Below are 13,810 nucleotides of genomic sequence, written 5' to 3' on the forward strand. Positions count from 1 at the left end.
CCCTGCTAGCACTTTGTACATGCACATATATGCATGTAAGTAATATTACTGACATTTATGCATACAAAGGAAGTGTAAATATAGATACTTAGAAGATTATAGAATTGCCATTCACATGTGCACTGGAAAAGCCTCCAGCACCGCCCACTTCCAATAGTTCCACTTCCCTGAAAAGTGACAAATTTTTATCCCCTTACTGATGGATTTTTATTCCTAGACATTTGTTTAAGAGATAGGAAAACCTAAAACTTGTGAGTAACCAGTGTCCTGTTCACAATTTTTATATTCAGGTAACAGAATTCCTAAATTTTAGGAAACTGATCTGTGAAGAAAGAGCATTCACCGCTACCACACTTTTCAGAAAATGTCAGCTATTATACCTGCTAAATCTGGGTCTTCAACAACACTTCCCTATATATCAACCAAGTAACAACCATGCCCTCTCTCCATCCTACTGGTACACTATTCCACTCCCACCATCCCCATATCTATACTCTCTCCCCACCTTAAGGTGAACACACACACACACCGTATCTGTCCTCCCTCATATCTCTACTCCCCACTGACGCACTATCTGTAATATCCGTGTTCCCCCACATCTTACTGCCACCCCATACACGGGCCTTCCTTCCCATCCTACTGCTATACTATTCCCTCTCCCCATATCCATCCGTTCTCTCCCTATGCTACTGGTGCACTCCTATTGTCGGATTGTACTTTTACTCTCACCACCCTGACCTTAACTCCCGCCTTCCTCTCCCTAGCTTCTCGTCAGTCATCACCGGAAGTTCTCGAGTTGAAGGGGGCAGGATGTAAAGGGCGGGAATGAAACCTCATCGAAAACTAAACACCGGGCTTCTGCGCGAAACTTCTGGCAGCGGTGGCTACTGGCCACTGATTTAACTACAGGGGGCGGGGCTAGCGGGCAGAGAGGTGCTCTGAAAGGTCGAGGTCCAGTGTGTGGTTGTCAGCATGCGACTGTCTCTTGCTCTGGGGGCGCTAATGAACGCTTTTAGTAGAGGTTGTGTGGTGAGTATATGTTAAAGAGATTTATATGTTGCATTTCTTATAAAATGATAGAGACTCGTCCTTTCCGCTCATGTGTACTGGCCAGGATCTCGGTTGTTTTGCCACTATGACGCCTCATGACCTTGTGCCAATCAAGGAGGAGGTTTAATAGACAGGAGTGGAAGTGAGCCTATCTAATCCACTGTATGCAACGAAGCCAATTAGGACAGTCTAAGTTTTCCCTTCACAGCGCAGCCGTCATCCCCATTCACTCAAAACAAAGCAAGCAAACCTACGAGCTGCTGCATCCACATTGTCGTTTTTTTAGGGTTGGTCCATTTGTAACAAGGCTAAAGCTGTTTCCGTTGGGTAGGCAGCAGTGCCTTAAAAGGTGGAGGACAATTTTTTTTTACTTATTGGACAGCTTTTTAATTTATTTGAAAGCTTCCCATTTGTAGATATAAATATCATGAAATAACAATTGAATATCTCTAAAACAGCTTAAAAATTATTATAGCTTGTAGAAACAGCAATTTTAAACTCTGTATTTTGTGCTCATTTTTCTACACTAAAAACTAAATAAATACACTATACAATAAAGATGGGCAAATTTCATTGAGGATATCCTGTTTCCTGATGGGTTCCTCTTAAATGTTGTAGTGGAATATATTGAAATTAAATGGAAGTAGAATTCAATTCTGCTTTCATTGGGGCACATGGAATCACATCTTACTACTACTACTACTATTTAGCATTTCTATAGCGCTACAAGGCGTACGCAGCGCTGCACAAACATAGAAGAAAGAGTCCCTGCTCAAAGAGCTTACAATCTAATAGACAAAAAATAAATAAAGTAAGCAAATCAAATCAATTAATGTGAACGGGAAGGAAGAGAGGAGGGTAGGTGGAGGCGAGTGGTTACGAGTCAAAAGCAATGTTAAAGAGGTGGGCTTTCAGTCTAGATTTAAAGGTGGCCAAGGATGGGGCAAAACATAGGGGCTCAGGAAGTTTATTCCAGGCGTAGGGTGCAGCGAGACAGAAGGCGCGAAGTCTGGAGTTGGCAGTAGTGGAGAAGGGAACAGATAAGAAGGATTTATCCATGGAGCGGAGTGCACGGGAAGGGGTGTAGGGAAGGACGAGTGTGGAGAGATACTGGGGAGCAGCAGAGTGAGTACATTTATAGGTTAGTAGAAGAAGTTTGAATAGGATGCGAAAACGGATAGGGAGCCAGTGAAAGGTCTTGAGGAGAGGGGGAGTATGAGTAAAGCGACCCTGGCGGAAGACGAGACGGGCAGCAGAGTTTTGAACCGACTGGAGAGGGGAGAGGTGACTAAGTGGGAGGCCAGCAAGAAGCAGATTGCAGTAGTCTAAACGAGAGGTGACAAGGGTGTGGGTTTTGGTTGAGTGCTCGGAAAGAAAGGGGCGGATTTTACGGATGTTGTAAAGAAAGAAACGACAGGTCTTGGTAATCTGCTGGATATGAGCAGAGAAGGAGAGAGAAGAGTCAAAGATGACCCCCAAGGTTTCAAGCTGAGGAGACAGGGAGAATGAGAGAGCCATCAACAGAAATAGAAAACGGGGAGAGCGGGGAGGTGGGTTTGGGGGGGAAAATGAGAAGCTCGGTTTTGGTCATATTTAATTTCAGGTGGCGTTGAGACATCCAGACAGCGATGTCAGACAAGCACGCTGAAACTTTGGTTTGGATGCAAGGTGAGATATCAGGGGTAGAAAGGTAGATTTGGGAGTCATCAGCATAGAGATGGTAGGAAAAGCCATGGGATGAGATTAATGAACCAAGGGAAGAAGTGTAGATAGAAAAGAGGAGGGGACCAAGAACAGAACCCTGAGGTACGCCGACAGGCAGAAGGATAAAAGTAGAAGAGGATCCACCAGAGTGAACACTAAAGGTGCGGAGGGAGAGGTAGGAAGAGAACCAGGAAAGGACAGAGCCCTGGAATCCAAGTGAGGACAGGGTATCGAGAAGTATGCTGTGATCGACAGTGTCAAAAGCAGCGGAACGATCAAGAAGAATGAGGATGGAATATTGACCTCTGGATTTAGCCAGTAATAGGTCATTGGAGACTTTAGTAAGCGCAGTTTCGGTTGAGTGGAGAGGGCGAAAACCAGATTGTAGTGGGTCAAGAATAGCATGTGAGGAGAGAAAATCAAGGCAGCGGCGGTGAACAGCACGCTCAAGTAATTTGGAGAGAAAAGGAAGGAGGGAGATGGGTCGGTAATTAGAGGGACAAGTAGGGTCGAGTGAAGGCTTCTTAAGGAGAGGTGTGACCACAGCATGTTTCTTCTGTTTTGTAGAAGTTTACCTTTTAGATACACAAATGGATTATTCTGTTGTTTGAGCATGTTTCAGGGACAAGTGGTTTATAAGTCAAAATAATAAAAATATTTTCTGTTAAACAGATCTCTTATTTGTTGAAACATACGTAATTGGGCTATAAGCCCCTAATGCAGCCCATTGGTTTTCTTATGTTTTTTTCTTGTGATGGCTCATACTGTGCCAAAACTGGAAATACAGTGAGACAGAATAATAGAATTCATTAACATTCAAAACTTATTTTTTATGTTTTAATCATCTTTATTAAAAGCAAAACATGTTGGTTGATAAGCTTCATACAGAACAAGAAAAAACAGTAAACCATCCAACATGGCACAATAAAAACTTTTATAGAGAACATACCCCAAGAGCCCTTCCCCTCCCATACTCCCCTCCCTCCCTAGAAGCCCACCTGACTCCACCCACCAAAATAACACAACAGATATTTATCAGTAGAACTCAAAACATTTCTTAACAAGTAAAGTCATAAACAACACAGTTTATACCAAATTGTTTAACCACACTTTGGTTTTGCTTTCGGGTTTAATAAGCAATACCATGTGCATGTAAGGGCTAGATAAATGTAAACAATCTATGTTTAAGGCACATGCCCTAAGTATGTAATACTTGGTAGCAATAATTAAACAGTGATGGAATATTCACATAGCAGGCAGCCAATAGATTTATTTTCCACTGAAAATAATCAACTTTGTATAAATTTGGCGACTAATACTGTGCTGCTTGCTATTTTGTATTTTGGCAGTGTATTGTTTCTCCGCATAATAAAATCGCACTTGCAAATATTTTTCTGCCACAGCTTTAATTAACAAAAGCACATGATTTTCTACTGGATCGTATTCATACATGTGACCTGACAAAACCGAGAATATAGTTCTGTTTGAGAAGCTTGTTAACACAGACTGCACTATTTCAAAACAAGAAACTCGAGAAAGGGAAACTGCTGGGCTAGCTGGATAGAAAACAGCATCTAAAATAATTTTCACACTTCATACAAATTTCAGTAACATCTGTTGAGGGAAAAATACGGTGACCTTTACTTTTCTGTGTTATCAATGAATACAGTGCGCCGCCACTTTTATCATTCAAAGTGTTTATGCAGGGCTCACAATGTAGAGATGTTTGCAACTTAAAAACAACAAATCCAGTAATATATACAATAATTCTTTCTGAACACATGGACAGATGGTCAGGTCTTGGGATATAGGTGTAATCATGGTCTGCTATTACACTTTCAACAAGATCAATGAGCCTGTGTCTACTCATAGAATTGTTAAGGACTGATGCTGAAGGTATTACTTCGGCTATGTAATTGCTTGATACAGTTTCCAGTGGCAGGCAGAGAATATCTTGTAGATCATTAAGCACAAACATTTTTCTATAAGCATCAATGAACTGCCTAGCTGATGAATTGTTGTTATATACCCCCGAGACACTGAATTTTGCCAAACAATAACTCCAAATGATCTTGGCTTACTTTAAGGATTACTAAAATATTGGGACATTAAGCTCTTCAGAGAGTTGTGCTTTTGACTATATTGCTGGGTGAATATGCAGGCGCTGCCAGCACAAGATAAGTATATGGTGAACAGTTTGGAAAAAGTTATGTGATGGGATGTATGTATGTATGCTGTATATAAATACTGTAATAATATCTTGCATATATACTGATATGAGCTGATTCATTTTATATTGCACAAGATATTGGAGGTAGTTACGTAGGCATTATGTCAGTAATTTTATTAGACACACCTTGTGATATTGATTGTATGTATTTTGATATATACTAGCAATCTGATTTCAGTTTACATTGTAGTTTCATATTATAATGATTTTGAATATTATTTGATATATATGTTATATATATGTATTCTAATTTTTAAGGTTCCTAATATATGAGCATATACATAGTAACATAGTAGATGACGGCAGAAAAAGACCTGCATGGTCCATCCAGTCTGCCCAACATGATAAACTCATATGTACTACTTTTTGTGTATACCCTACCTTGATTTGTACCTGTCCTCTTCAGGGCACAGACCGTATAAGTCTGCCCAGCACTATCTCCGCCTCCCAACCACCAGCCCCGCCTCCCACCACCAGCTCTGGTACAGACCGTATAAGTCTGCCCAGCATTATTCCCGCCTCCCAACCACCAGCCCTGGCACAGACCGTATAAAGTCTGTCCAGCACTATCCCTGCCTCCCATCCACCAGACCCACCTCCCACCGCCGGCTCTGCCACCCAATCTGTATGTTATTAGTTTTATTTGTAATATATATGTACATCAATGATTATGGTTCCTACTACATATGTATGTATATGCATGTGTATATATATATATATATATTTTATAAATTACTGTTTTTATGTTTAATATAGACCCCTGATGCAGGCGCTGGGTGCCAAAACACGGACCTTGTTGGGTCCATTTAAGTATTGCTTCATCAGTTTATACAATTAAAGACTTTATCCCCTTTCTTTGAAGGCCCTTGGTGCTTTTTGTTTTGTTTCTTGGCTTTTTTGTGCTTCGCTCCCTCTCTCTGTTATACGTCTGTTTTAGTGGCCCATTACCAGGAGAAAAAAACTCTATGCACGATATAACACGTGCTAGGGTGTCCCTGTAACCAGCCCCTCCAACTGACCACTGATTAAGATTTATAACAAATTACTACTCTACCTATGAAATGTTATTCCATTATTATACTTCCTCTGTGCACATCCGTATGCTGCACAAGATGGCATGTTTGAAAATATAAGTGAGGTTAAATAAATATGCTACCAACAATAAAGAACGACAAGGTGGATGCAGCAGCTCATAGGTTTGCTTGCTTTGTTTTGAGTGAACGGGGATGACAGCTGCGCTGGGAAGGGAAAACTTAGACTGACCTAATTGGTTTCAGCATTCTGATGTCACTTCATCTCCTGTCTATTAAACCTCCTTGATGCCAGTCACGCAATCTCCCATTGCCTCAGTTATGCACTTAAACTAAGCCCTGTGGAATAAATGCATACTGTACCTGAATACTTGCCACCACAGTACGGTGCTGTGTAGGTCCAGTAGTGCTATAAAATATTATGCTTTATTAACTCCAGTTTCATAGGGAAACCTACATGTGAGACCTTTTTGTTTATATACAGTAGTTTTAAGTGGGTTACAATAAAAACTAAAACCCATAAGATAATACTAAATCTTAAAATCTAAGACATACAGACGCCCTCCCCCCAAAAAAGAAAAAAATCACCAGACTACCTTAGCTTTCTGAAAAGGCCTGCTTATAGAAATATACATTCAACTGCTTCATATCCTAAATAATAATAAAGAGGTATTGTGTCTGCATTCTGTTCTACTTGGAGGGCCCACAAAAATTATTGTGACAAGCCAAGATATAAAGCATTACAAAAATCAAAATGTGGCATTACTAAATTCTGAACTACAGTACAAAAGTTGTCCTGATTCAACAAGTTTCTCAATCTATTTTGTAAAATATGGTTTTAATCACCATTCTCATCTGGGGCTTAAAAGGAAGTGATGAATTTAGCAAAATACCAAGATTCCCTACTTCTTGTACTGTCAGAAATGAAATTCAATCAAAATTGGAAAGTATCTGGACATACATTCTTATCCACTCTACTAGATAACCACATAATCTGTGTCTTTACCACATTCAAAGAGAGCCAATTACTAGTCATTCAAGACTGAATAGTCCTAATATAAAGATCTACAGAGTTTTTACCTCTCCATTACTGATCCATGAATGGGTACACAAATTGCTAATCATCAGCATAAAGTCTATACTGCAATCCTAGTCCTGCCAACAATTTAGATCAGATGCATATATAAGTTAAACATTACTGATGAAAGGGCCATGCCCAGTTCCATAGTGATCCATTTAGATTTACAGTTGCCATGAGTTTCTTGAAATTGTTGATGACTTGCAGTCCCATAAGATCTTAATCATGCAACCAAAACTAAGTGATTTTGAAAAGTGAAAAATTGGATGTGACTAGACCTGAGAATTATCGTCCAGTCTCTTTGCTGTTTTTTTTTTTGGCATACGTTTTTGAGAAACGGGCATTACTGCAATTACAGCATTTCTTGGAGGTAAATAAGGAACTGAGTGGTTGTCAGTTTGAATTTAGACCAAAATTCTCTACAGAAACTCTGTTGCTTTTTATTACTGATATTATTAGACAAAGGTTTTCATCAAAGTACTGAGTTTCTCTTCATAATATTAGACATTTCTGCAGCATTTGATATGGTTGATCATAGGTTTTTATTGGACTGCTTATCTGCCTTAGGAATTGGAGGTAAAGCTTATAGCTGGTTCTCCTCCTTCTTACTTAGAGCATCGGAAATATAGAGTCCAGAAAGATGATGGTTTTTCTACCTGGCAAGAGATTACAACAGGAGTCCCGCAAGGTTCAACCTTATCATCAGTGTTGTTTAATATTTATATCTTACCCATTTGTACACTCCTTTCTAATCTTGGAGTGCAGTAAAGAATTTATGCTGATGACCTGCAATTCTTTTCCTTCTCAGAAAGGATCTGTCTGAGATGTTAGATTTCTTACATGTCTGTATAGAAAATGTTCAAACTTGGATGAATGCACATAGGCTCAAGTTGAACACAGCAAAGACTCAAATTTTATTTTTGTCTGGAGATTGTGGTAATAGCTTTACTTCTGAAGTCATTATTAGGAGTATTACAATACTAATTTTGACAGAGTCTTGTTATCTGGGGTGATTTTAGGTTCTGCCTTGTCTTTTAAATCTCAATTGTAAGGTTGTTAAGATAATTTTTTTTTTTAATTGAGAATGATGAAGAGGCTTTGAGACCTGTTGTCCCTGGAGAATTTCAGGAGAGTGGTACAATCATACATCATTCCACTATTTGATTATTGTAATGCCTGTTTATTTGGGGAGACCGGGATATTTCCAGGTGTTGCAGGTGGCCCAGAATGCAGTGGCCAGGATACTCTTAGGGCCGTCTCGTTTTGGATATATTTTGCCTGGGTTTGAAGGATTCATTTCAAAATTTTGTCTTTGGTTTATAGGGCCTTAAAGAAAGATGTCTCTTTGCAGGTTTGCTTTACATTCTTACCAACCGGTACGTTCATTACATTCTGCTGATAAAATATTAAGATGTGCATTTTCAAAGCATTTAGACTTACAAAGTTCCTTAGTAATCTACAGAGCTTTGTAAATCTAAGTGCTTTGAAAATGAGCCCCTAAATGATCCATCTTTTCATCAGATTAGTTTACAGACACACAGAGCTGCTGTTTTTGGAGTAGCTGGTGCTATATTGTGGAATTCTTTACTGTTGGAGTTAAGGCAGATAACTTCATATTTACGATTTAAGAAGCAAGCCTTTGAGCGAGGGTTTTTACTTTAGGGTTCTAATGTCTTTGATTATCTTGAGAAGAAAATATATATATATTTTCTTTTTAAATTTATACACCACCTATCCCCTAGGCAGTTTACAAGCAAAGTTTTTAGTTTTGTTCTATTTATGTAAGATTTTATTATGAGTGTAGTTTGGAAACCACTCAGAATAGCAGATGATGCAGGCTATACATTTTTTAAATAAATATTGAAGGCAGAAGCTACATCCAATAACACCAAGGGCCCTGTTTATTAAGCTGCGCTTTAGGCGTGCTAGTGTTTTTAGCACACACTAACGCTAGACACCCATAGGAATATATGGGTGTTTCTAGCGTTAGCATGTGCTAAAGCGCTAGCACACCTTAGTAAACAGGGCTCCAAGTATGTTTCCACCCTATCAAAGCTCAAATATGGATATCGAGCATTGAGTCAATGTCTCTGTGCCATACTTGGCCCACAAGCCAAATTGAAACATATCTAGTAGCTCATTCTTATCAATAAAATGTAATAATAATATGAACAAGTGCATATTTTGCACCCACAGCAATCAGGTTTCAGATCATGTCATAGCACTGAGACTATCATTACTTCATTAAGTAGTGAAGTTCATAGGGCCTTTGGTAGTTTCATCGGACCTTTTTATCGGCATTTGATCTAGTTGACCATGATCTTTTTCTCACTAGACTACCATCTTTTGGTCTAACAGGCATGGTCTGGAACTGGTTTGCATCATTCCTTCAAAAGTATTTCTTCACAGTATTTTTTAACCACTCCACATCCTCTGCTCGACTTCTCTCTTCTAGAGTTCCATGCTGTCTCTTCTTTGGTTTTCATTAGCCTTTTAGCCACTATAGTCCAGGATACAGGTATTTATGCACATTACTATGCTGCTGATATTCTTTTGGTTCATTATACCAATGCTTTTGCATTCGATATTGTATTACTTCAGTATTGCCTTACCCAAGTGTCCTCTTGGCTTGCTAATAACCATCTGGTCCTTTACCCAGCCAAAACTAATGCAATTTGGTTAGGCAACCATCTTTGCTGTTCATTCTCTGCACTCACATTATCTGGTGCCCCAGTTTAATTTGTAGTTCTTTTAAGTATTTAGGTGTCTTCTTTTAAATATTTAGTTGTGATCATAGATCAACACCTATCATTTGAATCTCATATTTCTGTCATAGTAACACTCAGTTTCTACGCATTATGACAGTTTTGAGCTGTCCGAGGTCTTCTAGAAAAATCCTCACAATTAATATATTTTTTAAACTTTTTATTAATTCATACACAGTGCAAAGTCACACAACATATAGTGACAGCAAATAGATAATAGAAAATAAATTTGTCAACCCACAGTAACCAACGAGATGGTTTCTTAAGTTCTGCACTGGTTGTGTCATATCCATCGAAGTAGTCCTTAAAATGCAGGTTCTTTACATTCATGTATTTTTCTCTGTTATTGCCCCCCCCCCCCCCCACACCAATCGTCCCCATTCATACTTCACACATTCTACAAACACACTCACTAACCCTACCCCCCCTCTCCCATCCAAAGTGAGACTTTGAGGTGTATTTTCAAAGTACTTATACTTACAAAGTTATATACTGAAGCGTATTTTCAGTCACTTAAACTTACAAAGTTCCATAGGTTACTATGAAACTTTGTCAGTCTAAGTGCTTTAAAAATGAGCCCCATAGTAACCTATGGAACTTTGAAAATGAGCCCCTTTCTGTGTTAGTACTTAGTAGATTAGACTACTGTAATACAGTTCTTGCAGGATTACCACAAAGATCTATCCAACATCTGTAGATGGTTCAGAATTCAGTTATTAATTTGTTGTATCATGATAGCAAATTTGACCATGGATACCCATTGCTCTTTCAGTACCATTGACTGCCAATCCTTTGTTGTCAGTTTAAAACTCTTGGCCACTCAGGCACTCCACTCAGGAGCCCCTGTTTTTTTACTCCTTTTCTTTGTCCCTGCTAGCACTTGAGCTCTTCAGATGAATTGTTTCTCTCTCTCTCTCTACCATCTCCCGCTCAAGTCCATTTAGAGTCTCCACTGACATCTGCTTTTTATTTTTTAGCCTCACAACTATGACATTCTCTCCCCTATGAGTTGAGAGAAGAACCTGCTTAGAAGACTTTTTGTTTTTCAGTCAGGCTTTTCTTGGTTAGTGGTATGTTTTCAGTCTGACAGCTGGTTTGAAACATGCACTATACAGCTTGCAATTTAAGAATTCTCTTCTACAATTAGTAAATTTCATTCAGACTATTACTGACTCTTTGGGGTGGTTCTTTCCTTTTCTGTTGTTTTATGTTTATATATATTTATTATGAAATTGTATACTGCTTTGCTCTGCATTGTACTAAAGGTGGTATATTAAGTAACCAAAAAACCATAATTGATGCAATACAAGCTTCTCCATTACTTTTACTAGGAATGGCAGGAATCAAATTGGTCAAAAATTCTCTGCTTTTCTACAGTCAAGAGTTCTATTTTTCAACAATGGTTGCCCGTCTGTTTTTGTTTTGTTTTGTTAAAGAATCCAGGACACAGCCCTGATTGATAGTCCATTAAGACTTATTAATAATCACTCTCTCTAGTATAGCAATTTCCTCCTTCAAACATTTAAATATTGGATTGAACATAAAATTTAACAAATTAGATAAATTATTTTAAGTTTGAATTGGCTCTAATACCTGCTGGCATACAGCAAGCGAGAACTCCTCTCATTTAGATTTTCTTTCTCCCTTAAAAGCAATCTTTGGTAATTGAACTGCAGTAAAAGACCTAGTTATTTTTAATACTTTATCCTAAAATACACAAGCAAGCTGATCACTAGAAATCTAATTAAAAGGTACTTGCCTTTGAGTGGTAAGTGAATGAACAATACATAGTGAATAATTCCCTTGAGTCAGAGGAGGCCTTCTGGAACTTACGATCAAAATAAGCTTTTTTTTTTTGCTGCCATTGTCTGCAATTGATAATTCTTTATCAACTCCCAAGACCATTCCCAATGAGTAAATATATGTCTTCCTACCAGCAGAGGGGGAGAATGAGAGTGATTCTAGCATGTAGGGCAGTGGCGTAGCCAGACAGCCAGTTTTGGGTGGGCCTGAGCCCAAAGTGGGTGGGCATAACATTTTCTGTGCTCCGCCCTACCTCCACCTCAAAATATAAATACTTTAGCTAATGAGGATCCTCAAGCTCTGTCAGCTAAATACTTTCTCTGAAGGTGGCCAGAACTCTGTTTTACCAAGCTTGGCAGGCAGCAGCAATGACCCTAAGCCACTGATGCCAGCACCCCACACATGCTTAGCTGTCGATGGCTCAAGAATGCTGTTGCCAGAGCTTGGTAGAAGGGAGTTCTGGCCACCTTTGGAGGAGGTCCTTAGTTGGGGATGCCTGGGAATCCTCACCAGCTATACAGTGAGGGTTAAGACTGGTGTTAGACCTGCTTGGGCCCAGGTCAGAAAATAAAGGAGAGTGAAGAAATATTTTCTCAGATTTGTTTTAAATTTACTACTTTGTAGCTTCATTGCATGCACCTAGTCCTGGTATTTTTGGAAAGAGAAAACAAGCGATTCACATCTACCCGTTCCACTCCGCTCATTATTTTATAGACTTCTATCATATCTCCCCTCAGCCGTCTTTTCTCAAAGTTGAAGAGCCATAGCCGCTTTAGCCTTTCCTCATAGGGAAGTTGTCCCATCCCTTCATCATTTATGTCGCCCTTCCCTGTACCTTTTCAAATTCCACTATATCATTTTGGAGATGCGGTGACCAGAATTGCACACAGTATGGAGCAATACAAAGTAGGGCTGTAAGTCAATTTAAAATTGTAATCGCACTACTCGGCACGCCCAAAAAATTTAATCGCACGATTAATCACATAATGTGTCTTCCCCCCCCCCACACACATTTTCACCTGTACAGTGCAAATTATAGACTGCAGATGTTAATATTCAAAACTGGCATGGAGGGGCATAATCGAACAGAAACGCCTATCTCCATGGGCGTTTATCTCCGAGAACGGGTCCGTGAAGGGGCGGACCGAATCGTATTTTCGAAAAAAACATGGACGTTTATCTTTTTTTGAGCTGGGCGTTTTTGTTTTTCAGCGATAATGGAAACCGAAAACGCCCAGCTCAAAAACGAATAACTCCAAGACATTTATTCGTGGGAGGGGCCAGGATTCGTACTGCACCGGTCCACCTCACGTGCCAGGACACCAACCGGGCACCCTAGGGGGCAGTTTTACAAAAAAAAAAAAAAAGGTAAAACAGCTCCCAGGTGCATAGCACCCTTCCCTTGGGTGTTGAGCCCCCAAAATCCCCCTCAAAACCCACTGCCCACAAGTCTACACCATTACTATAGCCCTAAGGGGTGAAGGGGGGCACCTACACGTGGGTACAGTGGGTTTGGGGGGCGGTTTGGAGGGCTCCCATTTACCAGCACAAGTGTAACAGGTGGGGGGGGGGGGATGAGCCTGGGTCCACCTGCCTGAAGTCCACTGCTCCAGTGACCTGCATACTGCTGCCAGGGAGGTGGGTATGACATTTGAGGGTGAAAATAAAAAGTTGTGAAACGGCATATTTTGTGGTGGGAGGGGGTTCGTGACCACTGGGGGAGTCAGGGGAGGTCATCCCCGATTCCCTCCAGTGGTCATCTGGTCATTTAGGGCACTTTTTGGGGCCTTATTCGTGGAAAAACAGGGTCCAGGAAAAGTGCCCTAAATTCTCGCTAAAAACGCATATTTTTTTTCCATTATCGGCGAAAGGCGCCCATCTCTGATCGGCAGATAACCACGCCCCAGTTCCGCCTTCACCACGCCTTCAACACGCCCCCATCAACGTTGTCCGCATCCGCGACGGAGTGCAGTTGAAAACGTCCAAATTCGGCCTTTGATTATACCGCGTTATTCGTTTTTGTGAGATAAATGTCCATCTCCCGATTTAGGTCGGAACTTGGGCGTTTTTCTCGTTCGATTATAAGCAGGATACTGTACTTCAGTTACTAAACTGAAAATAAAATCATTTATTTTTGTTGCCCATTGAT

At 40.0% G+C, this 13,810-nt stretch overlaps 1 protein-coding gene across 1 annotated transcript in view; it reads left to right on the forward strand.

Annotated features, from left to right (window-relative positions):
• Nucleotides 1–787: 787 nt before the first annotated feature.
• The window catches only part of CISD3 (CDGSH iron sulfur domain 3), a 40,841-nt gene continuing 27,818 nt past the window's right edge, over nt 788–13,810 (forward strand). Inside the window, exon 1 of the mRNA XM_030221209.1 lies at nt 788–1,029. Within this exon, the coding sequence (XP_030077069.1) occupies nt 973–1,029 (57 nt within the window). The 5' untranslated portion in view covers nt 788–972. The remainder of the gene's footprint in view (nt 1,030–13,810) is intronic.

The sequence above is a fragment of the Microcaecilia unicolor genome, chromosome 12 (genome assembly GCF_901765095.1).
Source record: "Microcaecilia unicolor chromosome 12, aMicUni1.1, whole genome shotgun sequence".
NCBI lineage: Eukaryota > Metazoa > Chordata > Amphibia > Gymnophiona > Siphonopidae > Microcaecilia > Microcaecilia unicolor.